The sequence below is a fragment of the Nelumbo nucifera genome, chromosome 1 (genome assembly GCF_055504915.1).
Source record: "Nelumbo nucifera cultivar China Antique chromosome 1, China Antique-T2T, whole genome shotgun sequence".
Classification (NCBI taxonomy): Eukaryota; Viridiplantae; Streptophyta; class Magnoliopsida; order Proteales; family Nelumbonaceae; genus Nelumbo; species Nelumbo nucifera.
Genome location: NC_142649.1, coordinates 69,070,570 through 69,086,530, shown reverse-complemented (window position 1 = coordinate 69,086,530; position 15,961 = coordinate 69,070,570). Strand labels below are relative to the sequence as shown.

Sequence of the window (15,961 nt, the reverse complement as noted above, 5' to 3'; positions counted from 1 at the left end):
AGCAATAGCCACAAAAACCTCCAATGACATGGCAAGTGTTTTTATAATTTGAAATGTAGATTGTTAGAGTTTTGTTGGTTTATGGACCAACTTGTAGCCTAATTTTAAATGTACAACCAGCTCCAACTATAATATTCCTTAATTTAAAATTAATCCAAAAACAAAGTTATTTTCTTATCTAGATGTGGGTCAATGATCTAACCTTTCAAAAAAACCCATGATGTCATAATTGAATAATAAATATTTAAGTTTATCTTTAATCGTATTGTTACTTTTGTTAATTTTCAATTTCTATCTATGATATATCTAAAATTCAAATAATTAATATGAAGAAAATTTCCTTGTATGCAACGCATGTGCTTAATTACTAGTAAACATTAAATGAGAAAACAAAATTACATATTTAGCATTGCTCTTATATATATATATATTCAACTCTCATCGTTAATATATACATATACCTTATAGCCCATTCACCAATGTCAAATCTAACTGAAATAATTGCTGAATTCTCTCTACACTCCTACTATGTTGTTTTCTCTTCATGTTCCTTCTCTGGCTGCAAAAGAAAGATACAAACGAAATGGGGGAGGTGGGGATGATTTTGTTAGGATCCATACGCAAGTAGAGAACGGGATTTCTCATTGACCTAGAGGTGCAGGAAAGCTTTTTTTTTGTAATAAGCAATAAATGAGAAAACAAAATTACATATTTACCTTTGCGCCTCTGATTCAAACGTTAGAGATGGAGTATTTTAGTCTATTGAAAATTTCATAAGCCAACCACATATATATATAATATATATATATATATATATATATATTTAATTCTCATCGTTAATATATACATATATAGCTTATAGCCCATTCACCAATGTCAAATCTAACTAAAATAATCGCTGAATTCTCTCTACACTCCTACTATGTTGTTTTCTCTTCATGTTCCTTCTCTGGCTGCAAAAGAAAGATACAACGGAAATGGGGGAGGTGGGGATGATTTTGTTAGGATCCATACGCAAGTAGAGAATGGGATTTCTCATTGACCTAGAGGTGCAGGAAAGCTTTTTTTTCATAAAGAGATTACCTGAAGATAACGGCGAAGATCAGATGAAGCCTGGATACTCCCTGTGGCAAAATATGACTGAGCATTCTCCTCAATTTTGTCTAGCCTGTAAAATTTTCCAATATGTATCATTTGCATGTCATCCATGTCATCTATCTGGAAAACTTTCAGAGAAATTGATATTTAGGATTCCATTGAATATTGGAGGATGAACTATAAGCAGCACTGAAACACATTTGATGCATGAATGTGCTATGATAGGTCTACAAATAAAAGCATTTAACATTGGATAACCTCCACATGACCATCACATGAACATAATCATCTAATTCATCACACCATATGGAAGGTTACCAAGGACCTAACAAACCGTTGTTCAAAGTCAATGCAGCTACCCATTGAGGTTTATCAGATTTGGTGGAGGTATTTCTGGTGGAATGAATTGAATGAGTTGAGAAGACGGGACTCATTGCTGCAGGCCAACCCACAGGTTCCATCCATGTATAGCAGCTCCACTGATAAACACCCGTAGCAGAGATGTAAAGTGTAAATAAGCTGAGACTTCCCCAACTTGGTCTGGTTTCATGAAGGAATAGCTGAGCTCAGGCTTCTTTATTTCAAGTTTGAGCTCCGTTTGTTTACTTAATATTTTGATATTAGGTCCATTGCAACCCCATTATAGAGCCCATAAATATCAATGTCCATTAAAAAAAGAAAATGGTTATTATCTAAAACTCCCCTCCACTTTTCCCTCTCTCTTAAAGCTACACCAACTCTTCAAACCTGTCAGAGATCTATCATCAAGAGATGAATAATTTTTACATGTTTACTATACAGCCCCTCCGTTTGAATTTGTCATGAACAAAAATTGTGTGACAATGAAATTTACTATACTAGCCCTCCATTTAAGATTTGGGTGTTCATCTCTTCAACCAAATGGGCTTGGGGCCTTTGGATTGGAGAGGATAAAAGAATAATTTTTTTACCTGTTTTCTTTTCTAAATGGTTATTTAACAAAGGATCAGGGTTAGTTTGATCATCAAAAATAATTAATGGCCTGGCTCAGGCTCAGGCCAAGCTAGCTTGCTCATTTACACCCTTTCATAATTTAGTACTTCATGATTTCATGTATTAGGTAGAACAGGGATGAAATTATCAAAAACAAAAAAGTTGATATTCATGGATAGAAATTACCTATATATATAATTTACCATAATACCTCCACTTTGAGAAAGGCCTTTCTCTGATCGATCTGCCATCCAATTTATTCTTTCAATCACCTGTTACATGTTCAAGAAACCTGTGTCAGAAACGAAAGAACTAGATCTTCTAGGAATGAATGTATACCAAATAACTTTATCACATAGAAGAAGCCAATGACAGGTTGAAATGTTTTAACAAAGTGGAGATTGAGAAACTGGTGAAAAAAAAGTCTTGTATCTGTGGTGTGCTTTCATTCTTTCCTTCCGACAGACCCGAAAGATCCTAGCTCCCCTCATAATGGATACTGGACAATAGCTAGGTGGGCTCCCCTGGGCTGCAATGCAAGTTCTTTTTACTGGCGTGCATGAGTGCAGGAGCACCCTCTGAACATGGACCAGATCATGATCCAATTCAAATTTGAATTTGATCCTATATTGCCAGATTCGAATATCCCCATCGGATTTTCAAATTGGATTATTTTTTAAAAAGACATGTATATCCCCATTTTTATATTATTTCATTTGATTTTTTGTTTTTCTTTGTATAGATTGTTCTTTTTTTCCTGTTAATAATTTGCTAAATTCTCAGACCTATAAATCGAATCAAACTCAGATATCCAACACCATTAACGAATTCAGGTTCAGATTAATCTTTGTGAGATCCGCCAGATCATCGGATTGGATTGGATATAGGGTTCACATTTGTAATGAGGCCGAATGGGTCTTAGTGTCTTTATCTTTTAAGTTATGTTTTAAGTTTATGCTCTTTTAGTTATGGGCCTCTTTTGTTTTGTTTTATTATTTCTTTAGTGCTGGCTGCCCCATTAAGGGCATTCAGGGAATTGTACTCAATTTAGAATTAAGAGAATAAAAGACATCTTGAGGGCCTAGAGCAAGGTTTAAAATTTCGCAATGCGTTTCGTTGAGGATCCGATACACGGAACATACAGAATTTGTATGTTTCATTTGTTTTCATTAGTATCGGTCCAATACAGGCTTGTATCAGATCGTTTTGGGTTTGTATCGGTTGATACAAGCCCGATACGACTTGATACACTACATGTATCGATCGATACAATTTGAATTTAATATTCTTCTTTCTCTTGTTTAATTTGGCAAATTTGAAGTATCAAATTTAATTTCCCTTTTTCTCCCTCAATTTTAGTAACTTTCCAAATTCAAATTTAATACTCTTAATTAATTATCACATTTAATTAAACGCTATTAAAGGCAAATTAAATAGTGCATTTAAGGTAATGTTCAAATTCGAATTTAAATTTGACATGCCTCTAACTTTCCTATTAAAAATCACAAATAAGGGATAAAGGGATGTGTACCCTAGTCATTAGCTTGTAATGACTACAAGTCCACCACTATGCCATACCAAAAGTGTTTGGCATATAAATATGTATTTTAATTCTAAATTAAACTAGCTTTTTAGTGGATGACTATCAATAAAAACTAAAATTCATTATTAAAATATATATAATAAACATCAATGTTTGGATTATAATGTATTCAAAATATATAATTATATTCTTCTATAACATATATTTTTTATTTTAATTTCAATTTTTTATAAGGCACCTATATCGAAAAGTTACCCAAAATAAAAACAAAGGTCACCCTAATAGGACATCTGAGCGAAAAGTTATGGCCTTTAGAAGTTCGCATTAATGTGCTAAAATAATTAAAAAAAATCAGTTGGTTTTCTAAAATCGAGACTGATTCACTTGTTTTCTAGTTTGACTAGTCAGGTCAGTAGTTTTGGCCAGTTTTTTACCCAATCTAGTCATGGTCCAACCAGTCCAATTTGCTAATCAGCCTTATTTTCTAAAAAATTATATTGATTCTTTAAAAACTATGGTGTGTGTGCATATACAAACATTTTACTTCTTTCATCATTTTTCAGCGGTTTCCAATTATGTCTCGATATTTCACAGTTTGCATAAATCATTGAAATATGCTTTTTATGTTTAAATAGCTTATTTATAGTCGTATAAAACTCATATTTATTGTAATTAATATAGTTTTTTAAGATTTATGTGAATTTCTTAGTGTATCCATGTGTATCTTAATTTTTTGTCCATATCCATGTGTATCCTAAGTGTATCTTGACACACCTCTTAAAATTGTCTCTCCGATACCAATTGCATTTCCCATACTTTGAACCTTGTGCTAGAGAGAAAAAGGATCAAACTCTTCTCTTCTCTATTCCCTTCCCTTCCAAAAACCTCTGCTGAAACGTTTCCTTTTCTTTTCTTTTTCTATATTTGCTGAATTATTGCATGCATGTTTCACAACTTGGTATCAGAGCAGGTTCTCACTTTTAACATCTTTCTCCTTTCTTAGCCCATACACAATGTGTATGGAGAATTGATCGGCTGATCAATCAGCAGCTTATGTAGCCCAATTAGAAGGGTTTTTGGAGAGTTTTTGTGGAGTTTTTCATCCTTAGTTGAAGCCCAAGGCAGGTTCTTGGAGATTTTTCCCGAAAACCCTAGATAACTGGAGAAATCATGTTACAAGTCCTAGAAACACTTTGAAGTTGGTGTTTGGGGATCAAAGGGAATCTCTTTGATTTCTATTGAGTAGCAATTTAAGTTTCTCTCCTCCCATCCTATAGGGTCCTATGAAACCCTAGTTTTAGGTGGTTGAAGAGTTATTCTTTACTTGGAATAGCAAATCTAGCTTAGTAAAACCCTAATTTGATTTTTTTTTGCATTTGTTCATGTAGAGATAGTTGATAGACTATTAGTGTGTGTGGTTCCAGCCCCACACTTTATTTGACTGTTTATTTCCTTTATGTTACAGTTATGGTAGTTGGGCCGGTTGGGCCATATTTATTTTCTTTTGTTTAAAGTAGGGGTATTAGAGTAATTCTTCTTCTTGTAAAGTCATGAATATAAATAAGATTTAGTGGGGTGGCCAGAATTATTCTATCCGCACCCTTTGACCCTTTCTCTTCTTTCTTCTCTTCTCTCTTCTCTCTTCTTCTTCTCTTTGAATCTAGGTTGACTTATCTTCTTCTTCTCTCTAAATTACATCAGAAAACACAGTCTTTTCTGGTTCTTTTATTCAAGTTGGTATCAGACCAAGGCAAAGAAAGATTAGGGTTCTCAAGTGAGCTTGATCTGGTCGGCTGCATGAGAACTCTTTAGAACTGGATTTTCTGTAGTAGTGCCTGGCTCTTGGAGGTTGCTGGAGTATTGGAGACTGCCCAAGGAATTGAAAGATTCTTGGAGATTGCCCGGTGACCAAGAAGAATCAGAGAAAACAGGTGAGACCAAGATTAGGGTTTCAATTGAGGTGGCAACCAGTGTTCTTCTGGGAAAGGTACAATCTTTAGTAAGGTCAATCTTGGTTAAAAGTATTTTAAGCCTCTCTATGAGCAGCGGTTGATAAACCTTTGTCTCCCCTACTGTTTTCTCCCTTTTAAAAAGCCCTACGATCAGTTTTTGGGACTCAAAGACTGATTTTCAGATTGATGATGAACTGGGGAGTTGATTATTGACTGTGGATGCTTTCTCGGAAGGTGACTATCAGCTGAGAACCAGTTCTTGATGACTGTTCCTAGCTGTGAATAAGTTCTGGGTTGTTTTTCTTTCAATTCCTTAGGGTTTCAACATAAAAGAAGTTCTTTTTGGGTTATTTTCTTGAAGTCTTGATCCGTTAGTGCTCTACACAGAATAGAGAAGGCTGGAAGTGAGTTGAAAACTCAAGGGGAAGGACTTTTAGGGACTATTAGCATGACTGAAAATTCCTTTCAAGTTACCACTGTTAGGTTTGATGGAACCAATTACTTGGAATGGGCCCAATCAACAATGATGGCCATTGGAGGTAGAGGTAACTTAGGTTATGTGACTGGGGACACAGAAGCCAGCCAAGGATGATATATCACATCCCAAATGGGTTCAAGAGAACTATTTGGTGATGACTTGTCTATGCAACTCTATGCAGCCTCACATCAGCCGAAACTACTTATGGGCAAAACATACCAAGGACACTTGCTGGAAGTTTCATCCCCACCTGATGCCAGTGGGACTCGGAAACAAGAAGGGAAGTGCTAATGTGGCAGTTATTACAAACAGGGCATCCACTTCCAACACAAGGACCATATCCTTAGATGCCTTGGCTGCTGTCCAGGCTGCCTTGAGCTACTACATCTCAGCCTTAGAGAATGAAGCTGGTATTTCTAGATCATCATCTCAGCCTTCAGCTACTACATCTGCTACTCCCACTTCAGCCTTTTCTCACTCAGGTACAAGCAAGGATTAAAGTATCGGTATCGAGTATCGAATCAGACAACTTGGATTTAGATACGGATATAGATACGCTTTGGAAACACATGGTATGGATGAAAAAATATAGATACGCTAGGGAAACACATAAAATTTTCATAATACATTAATAATATTAAATTGAAGGTCAAATAACCATAAATGATGTGTAAATAAATAGAAAATGTACATTTTAATGGTGTATATGAAAAAAAATATATTACAATTAATATAATATGATGGATAAATATCATAGAATTTTATTGATAATGTATCAATCAAGAGTCCAAAATGCAAAACATATTTTCCTATTATATTTTAATTATTATATCAGTTATTTTTTATTTTACTATTTTTACTTTCTTACATTAACAAAGAGGTCAACTAAATATTAAATTATCTATGTAAATTAAAATATCCATTAATAATTTACAAAATGTATAATCTCAACTTAAAATATATCAAATCTATTAAAATTTCTAAGATACATATCATATGCAAATTCATAATTTTTAACTTTTAAAATGATTATTCCATTATTATATTTTTATTCCTATAATTTTCTAATTAAAAATATTTTTGGTATAAATGTAGATTAGTATATTTGGTAGATTCAATTTAAGATTATATTCTTGAATATTTTGTAAACAATGTTTTTATTTTCTAAATAATAAATATGATTTTATGTAATGTAAATTAATATATATATCATGTGCAAATTTATAAATTTTAAGTACTAAAATAATTACTCTCTTATTAATATTATATTTTTATAATTTTTTTGAGATTCAAATAATATTTTGATATAAATGTGGATTTGATAATTATTTATTTCTATTACTTTATAAAATACTGATTTTTAAGTATTACCTTTTTAATTTTTAGTTGGAGTTAACCATAATATGTATTATTTATTTGAATTGCATTTAAGTAATAAAGAAATAAAGTTTGTAATCATTTATTCATAAACACAAAAGATGGAGTGGTGTTGTGGCTTGCAGGCGCGAACGTTAATCTCTCCTTTATCTTTGGAGCGGGTTCGAATCTTGCAAATTTCTTTTTCAGTAAACGAGTATGTGCATGCACGTTCGTGTTTTGCAGGTAGCGTATTGGTCTGTATCAATACAGTGCGATACGGACCGATACACACCCGTATTGGCCCGATACGCATGACTGGCAGGATACATCTCCAGCTGTAGCGTATCTCGTGTTGGACACTAACAATACCGATACAATACGCCCCGTATCGGACGTATTGTGTCAATATTTCAATCCTTGGGTACAAGAGCTACAGCATATCATACTTTAGCCCCAGAAGTTCCATTACCTATTCCAATCATTGAGGGGGAGTGTCATGAAGAGGGTTATCAAAAGTGTAGGGAGTTGAGGGTGTAACACAGACAATGGTGGAGGCAGGTTGATTCCCATCCTCAGCAATCCAGGCCGATCCCAACACCTTCTACAACTCCAAATGGAAGCACTACTCCCACTGTTGAGCCCACTGTTGCAAATACTTTGCCTAACACTGTTGAGCCTCAGCCTCCTCCTTCAGAGGACCTTGATCTCCCAATTGCAATTCGTAAAGGGAAGCGCCATTGTACTTCATCCATTGCTCATTGTATCTCCCAGTTTCTTTCTTATGATTGTCTCTTAGAATCCTATAGATCTTTCCTGGCATCTATTGTTGCTATTCCTATACCCAGAACATTGCAAGAAGCTCTATTGATACCTGAGTGGAAGGATGCGATGAAAGTAGAGATGGATGCTCTTATTAAGAACAATACTTGGGAACTAGTTGACCAGCCTGAGAGGAAGAAACCTGTTGGGTGCAGATGGGTGTTTACAGAGAAATATAATGCTAACGGTTTTGTAGAGAGATATAAGGCCAGATTGATTGCAAAGGTATTCACACAAACTTATGGCATAGACTATATGGAAACCTTTGCACCAGTTGGTAGTTGCCAAGATGAACACTATCAAAGTCCTACTATCTATTGTTGCAAATTTCTCATGGCCACTGTTTTAGATGGATGTCAAGAATGCATTTCTCAATGGAGATTTGCAAGAGGAGGTGTACATGGAGTTACCCCCTAAGCTTTATATGGCTTAAGACAGACTCCTCCTTGACCTTATTTGTTGTCTATGTGGATGACATTGTAGTAACGGGAAGTGATATTAGTGAGATTGACTCTCTTAAGCAGCATCTTCACAATGAATTTAAAGTGAAGAGACTTGGGGGAATTGCACTATTTCCTAAGGATTGAGGTAGCTCGATCTAAGCATGCCATTTTTATCTCTCAAAGAAAGTATGTTCTTGAGTTATTGGAAGAAATTGGAAAGTTACGAGTAAATCCTGCTGAAACACCCATTGAGTTGAACCATAAAATAAGTGCAAAAGGTGGAGAACTTCTTGAGGACAAGGCTATGTACCAAAGGTTGGTTGGGAAACTTCTTTATCTTTGCTTAACACGACCAGATATTTCATATGCTGTTAGTGTTATTACTCAATACATGCATTCTCCTAGGGCCACTCACCTTCTTGCGGTGGAAAGGATACTTGCTTACTTGAAGAGATGCCCAGGGAGAGGCATACTCTTCAGGAAAAGTGGTCACATGAAGATAGAAGTATATAAAGATGTTGATTGGGCTGGATGTATTGATGACAGAAGATCTACCTATGGGTATTGTGCATTTGTAGGGGGAAACCTTGCTTCTTGGAGAAGCAAGAAACAAAATGTTGTTGCTTGCTCCAGTGCTGAAGCTGAATACAGCTCCATGGCCAATGGTGTTGCAAAAGTGTTATGGCTGAGATCTTTACTTGATGAGCTGGGGGTTGACTATGAAAAACCTCTGATGTTGTATTGTGATAATCAAGCTGCAATTAACATTGCCCACAATCCAATACAACATGACAGGACTAAACATATTGAGGTGGATAGACATTTTATCTGAGAGCGAGTTGCATCTCAAGAAGTGTGTCTTCCCTATATTGCCTCAGACATGCAACTAGCTGATCTCTTTATTAAAAAAATCGCAAAAATCAAGTTGGAGTCAAATTTATGCAAGTTGGGAATGATGAATATACTCTCAACTTGAGGGGAAGTGTAGAGATAGTTGATAGACTATTAGTGTGTGTGGTCCCAACCCTACAATTTATTTTACTGTTTATTTCCTTTATGTTACAATTATGGTAGTTGGGCTGGTTGGGCCATATTTATTTTCTTTTGTTTTAAGTAGGGGTATTAGAGTAGTTCTTCTTCTTGTAAAGTCATGAATATAAATAAGATTTAGTGGGGCATCCAGAATTATTCTATCCGCACCCTTTCTCTTCTTTCTTCTCTTCTTTCTTCTCTTCTCTCTTCTTCTCTTCGAATCTAGGTTGACTTCTCTTCTTCTTCTCTCTAAATTACATCAGAAAACACAGCATTTCTGGTTCTTTTATTCAAGTGTTCACTCAATGGAGCATATTGGAGGAGAAACCAAATATCTCACAAATTTCGGGTTTGGACATGGGGGCCAGTGGAGACTCTATTGGGGGTAGTGACTTGGATGGAACCAATTATTTAGCTTGGTCTCAATCAATTAAAATACATGTGTGTAGTAGAGGGAAATGGGGTTACATTACTGAAAGCAAGAAGAAACTAGAAGAAGATGACCCTACCTATGAAAGGTGGATACAGGAAAACTACACAGTAATGGGTTGGTTACTGAATTCTATGCAGCCACATATTAGTTAACACTACCTATGGATGAAAACTACAAAGGAAGTATGGGATAATGTCATGGAGACCTATGTCAGAATTGTTAGAAGTAGTTAACAAGGGCAGTATTGCCATTTTCATGTTATTCTTTCTCTCTTATATCTGCTGTAATTTTCCTAAGGGTATTGTAGTCATTTCAGCCTTAATATAATGTTAATACAACCTGGGTCGACAGTAAAGAGAATAGAACAGATTTCTCCTTTTTTGTCTTCCCTCTTTTCTTCTCCTATTCTTCTCTTTCCCTTCCCTTTCTCTTCCTATCTTCTTCTCTTTCTTTCTTCTATCCTTTTCTTCACTTTTTCCTCACTTTATTAAAGTTGGAACATGGTATCAGAGCCTTGAGGTCGACTCTACTATTCGTGGCACTGTTCACGTCCCAACTTTTTGTGCCCCAAGAATAGAGAATATTCTCTATTCTTTGTTGGAAAGGAAAAAGACTTAAGAGGACTGATTGCCCACTTGGAAAAGAGGCTTTAATGCCTCAAGTTGCAATGTTGTGAGTTGGTGGTGTTTTTCTAAAAGCCCTCTATTCAGTAGTTCAAAGAGGGCAGCTTTGTGATGTTTCGAGTTGAGGTAGGTGCTCCTCAATGTGTGGTGATTTTGTAGTGGTTTGTGTTGTGGTGACACCTTTTGGTAAATATGCAATCTTTCCCAAGTGTTCCTAAAGTAGAGGGCTGATGATTTTTTGTGTTTTTTCCTAAAGAAAAAGGTGTATTATAGTAGTTGCATACTAGCTGTTTGACAGTTTGCCTAAGTGACAAATCAGTGGTCTCCTCTCACTCATGGCTTCATCAAATGGTAGCACTAAACCTACAATAGTTGAGCAATCAGATTTCATGACTTCTCAATTAACTACGGTTAAACTCAACGGTACTAATTATGTCCCATGGGCCAAGTCGGTTGAGGTATCTCTCATTGCAAGAGGCAAGTTGAAGTACATCAAGGAGGGTCCATTGAAAAGTGAATCAAAAGGGTACAATGAATGGGTACAAGAGAATGCCCAAATGACTGGAGCTTCAGACCACATGACTGCCTCCTCAGATATGTTTGTGTCATTGTCACCACCTTCTACCTCTCAAACTGTTACCTTAGCTGATGGTTCTTCTTCTGCTATTACTGGTACTAGTAATGTGTCTCTTGGTTCTGACCTTAGTTTACGCTCAGTATTTTATGTTCCCAAGTTTTCCTTTCGTCTCTTGTCTGTAAGCTTACTCAAACCTGTCATTGTTTAGTAACATTTTATCCTTCATATTGTGTCTTTCAGGATCTCAAGATGGGGAAGACGATTGGTGGTGGTTGTGAAGTTGGACAACTGTACTACTTAGATGACCATGGTCCTCAGAAGGCTCTTCATTCCTCTCTTACACCACATCAATGGCATTGTCGTTTTGGTCATCCTTCTCTGCATGTTTTGAAAAAGAAAGTCCCAACCTTGGAGTCTGTAAGTCAGCTAGATTGTGAGTCATGTCAACTGAGTAAACATCATAAAGTGTCTTTTGTTCCTAGGGATGATAAGAGAGTCTTGAGTCCTTTTGCTTTAGTCCACTCAGATGTTTGGAGTCCTAATCGTGTGTCATCTTATAATGGATTCAGATATTTCATAACATTTATTGATAACTATTCAAGAATGACATGGATTTACTTAATGAAGGATCGTTAAGAATTGTTCTCTATTTTTCTATCTTTTCATGCTGAGATAAGGAATCAGTTTGGTGTATGCATCAAAGTGTTTCATTCAGATAATGCCAAGGAATACTTTCATAATAATTTTCAATCTTATTTCATGGTATTATACATCAGTCCTCGTGTTCACACACTCCTCAACAAAATGGTGTGGCAGAGAAAAAAATCGCCATGTGATTGAAATTGCTCAGGCCTTGTTAATTCAAATGTCAGTTCCTAAAATCTATTGGAGTGATGCAGTTCTCACCTCTTGTTTTCTCATAAACCGTATGCCTTCTTCAGTCCTAGACGGCGAGTCACCTTTCTCTATCTTGTTTCCTTCCACCTTGCCTTTCTCTCTTCCTCCTCATGTGTGTTTTGTTCACAAATTGGGTCCAAGCCATGATAAACTTGACTCCAGAGCTATTAGATGTGTTTTCCTTGGTTACTTCGTACTCAAAAAGGTTACAAATGCTATGACCCTGTTTTACGAAAAGCTTTTGTTGCTCAGGATGTTACCTTCTTTGAGAGTTTACCCTATTTCTCTGGACGTGAACCTTCTCCTTCTATTCCTCTTCCCTCTGAATCTGGTGATGTCTTTATTCCCTTAACTGGAGGAGCCTATTCGACCATCTATTTATAGAGTGTACTCTAGACGTGATAGACAACCAGAATTGTTGCCAGTAGTTGATCCAGCTCCAGCTTCTGACATGCCACCAGAGTCTTTGCCATTGATAGATCCACCATCCTCAAATCTTGATCTTCCTAATGCCCTTCGTAAAGGTAAGTGTACTTGCACAGATCACCCCCTTTATCAGTATGTCTCCTTTGCTCACTTGTCTCCCTCACATCAATGTTTCATTTCCCTTCCATCCTCTGTTTCTCTACCGTGTTCTCTACAGGAAGCCCTCTCATCTCTTAATTGGAAGAAGGCAATGGATGAAGAATTTCATGCTCTTCAATCCAATAATACTTGGGATCTCACTTCTTTACCACCTAGGAAGCAGGCTGTTGGTTGTCGATGGATATATACAGTTAAACACCGTCAAGATGGTAGTACTGAGCGGTTTAAAGCTCGACTTGTTGCAAAGGGGTATACTCGGACCTATGGTGTGGACTATTCAGAAACCTTCTCTCCTATGGCTAAAATAGGTTATGTACGAGTGCTCATTTCTTTAGCTGCCCACTTTGCTTGGCACCTATTTCAGCTTGATGTCAAAAATGCATTTCTCCATGGTGATTTTCAAGAGGAGGTATATATGGAGAAACCTCCTGAGTATGTTGCTCAGGGGGAGTCAGGAAAGGTGTGTCGATTGAAGAAAGCTATCTATGGGCTAAAGCAATCACCGCGGGCATGGTTCGGTCGTTTCAGTAGTGTGGTGCAAGATTTTGGCTTGAAGCCTACAAAAAGAGGGAGAATTATGTGGAGATGTGCTCGTGTTGCCCTGATTTGGACTCTTTGGGAAGAAAGGAATGCAAGAATCTTTCAAGAAAAGGAAATGAGAAGTCAGGAATTGAAAGACTGTGTGTTGCATAAGGCAATACTTTGGTTGAAGACTTTAGAAATCTTTCATCAATTCTCCTTTAATGACCTTTGGAGAAACTGGTCAGCAGTAGCAAGGTGTTCACCCTTAAAGGATAAGTCAATTACAAGCTGGTCTCCTCCATCTAAAGGCTTACTGAAGCTTAACTTTGATGGAAGTAGCATGGGTAACCCAGGATTATCCGGAATGGGGGGTGTCTTGAGAAATGAGAAGGGAGAGATTCTATTGCTCTACTTGGGTCCTTTAGGAGTTGGGGACTCCATCAGGGCAGAGCTATTAGCTGATGTACAAGGGGTGCAATTTGCAAACCAACTGGGGGTACAGCATCTAGTAATTAAAGGAGATTCCAAAGTGGTGGTGGGCTGGTTGAAAAATCCTGAAGATGCTATATGGCACTACAAGAATGAAACGAAGAAATTCAGTTGGTTGACAAGGAATATGTTGGTCTCTTTACAGTGGGTGGGGAGATAAGCAAATACTTTGTCCAATGTGTTAGCTAAGCAAGGGTAAATCAGGAAGAATTGTCTTGAGAAATGAGAAGGGAGAGATTCTATTGCTCTACTTGGATCCTTTAGGAGTTGGGGACTCCATCAGGGCAGAGCTATTAGCTGATGTACAAGGGGTGCAATTTGCAAACCAACTGGGGGTACAGCATCTAGTAATTAAAGGAGATTCCAAAGTGGTGGTGGGCTGGTTGAAAAATCCTGAAGATGCTATATGGCGCTACAAGAATGAAACGAAGAAATTCAGTTGGTTGACAAGGAATATGTTGGTCTCTTTACAATGGGTGGGGAGATAAGCAAATACTTTGTCCGATGTGTTAGCTAAGCAAGGGTAAATCAGGAAGAATTGTTTTGGGCTCAGCTGTGATTCTTGTATTTCTTTCCTAGTTTACTTGTAAGATTCAAGGAGGAGCTGCAGCTCGCGCCTCTCCCTGGGATGTTGTATGAATTCACAACTCTAAATCAGCTTTTGAACTAATAAAATTTATTATTATTCATCAAAGAAAATAATGCAGTGTTGATCACTCTGTGTTTAGTAAAGATACACATGGAATTGGTGAGTTGATGATATTGTTCTCACTGGCAATGATACACATGAAATTGGTGAGTTGAAACAGTTCCTACAACAACACTTTCAAACTAAAGATCTAGGAACCTTGAAGTACTTTCTTGAAATTGAGGTAGCTCGATCGAAGTGGGGAATCTCTCTATCACAAAGAAAGTATGTTTTAGATATGTTGGATGAAACTGGGTTGTTAGGATCCAAGCCAGTTGAAACTCCCATGGATCCCAATGTGAAGATGACTGGTAGTCAGGGGGAGCCATTAGAAGACCCTACAAAGTATCGGAGACTAGTAGGCAAGTTGATCTATCTTACCATCACTAGGCCTGACATCTCCTTTAATGTTGAAGTCCTCAGTCAATTCATGCAGAATCCAACAATTGCTCATTGGGATGGTGTTATGAGGGTGTTGAAGTATCTAAAAGGTGCTCTTGGTCGAGGGCTTTTGTATAAGAAAGGGGGAGATATGTCTCTGGTAGGGTACTCAGATGCAGATTGGGCAGGGTCTCTGATGGACAGGAAGTCTACTACAGGTTATTGTACTTTCTTGTGCGGAAATCTCATTACTTGGAAGAGCAAGAAGTAGAATGTAGTTGATAGGAGTAGCGTTGAAGCCGAATACAAGGCAATGGCCTATGCTACCTATGAGCTAGTCTGGTTGAAGCATCTTCTTTGGGAGATGAACATCACAATTTGTCAACCCATTAAATTGTTTTGTGACAACCAAGCTGCAACACATATTGCCTCTAATCCAGTGTTTCATGAAAGGACTAAACACATTGAAGTTGATTGCCATTTTGTGAGAGAGAAAGTGACAAATGGAGAGGTTGCTACACCCTATGTTAAATCTGAAGACCAAGTAGCTGATATTTTTACTAAAAGTGTGGGTTGCTCAAGGATGGACTTTATTTGTAATAAGCTGGAACTTTATGATATATATGCTCCGGCTTGAGGAGGAGTGTCAGAATTGTTGGTAGTTAACAAGGGCAGCATTGCCATTTTCATGTTATTCTTTCTCTCTTATATCTGTTGTAATTTTCCTAAGGGTATTGTAGTCATTTCAGCCTTAATAGAATGTTAATACAACATGGGTCGACAGTAAGGAAAATAGAACAAATTTCTCCTTTCTTGTCTTCCCTCTTTTCTTCTCCTATTCTTCTCTTTCCCTTCCCTTTCTCTTCCTATCTTCTTCTCTTTCTTTCTTCTATCCTTTTCTTCACTTTTCCTCACTTTATTAAAGTTGGAACAACCTATTCCCAAAGTTTGAATGTTGCTCGGGCCTACAAATTGAAGAATGATGTGGATAATCTAAGACAGGGGAGAATCCCTTAGCCATTTACTTCTCCATGCTGAAACCTCTATAATAGGAGATTGATTTGATGGAG

At 36.9% G+C, this 15,961-nt stretch overlaps 1 protein-coding gene across 1 annotated transcript in view; it reads right to left on the bottom strand.

Moving 5' to 3' along the window:
• Window positions 1–637: 637 nt before the first annotated feature.
• The window catches only part of LOC104594074 (malonyl-CoA decarboxylase family protein), a 32,571-nt gene continuing 17,247 nt past the window's right edge, over window positions 638–15,961 (bottom strand). The window contains exons 14-16 of the mRNA XM_010254198.3: window positions 2,257–2,342; window positions 1,084–1,168; window positions 638–953 (exon numbers count right to left, since the gene is read on the bottom strand). Of these exons, the coding sequence (XP_010252500.1) occupies window positions 921–953; window positions 1,084–1,168; window positions 2,257–2,342 (204 nt within the window). The 3' untranslated portion in view covers window positions 638–920. The remainder of the gene's footprint in view (window positions 954–1,083; window positions 1,169–2,256; window positions 2,343–15,961) is intronic.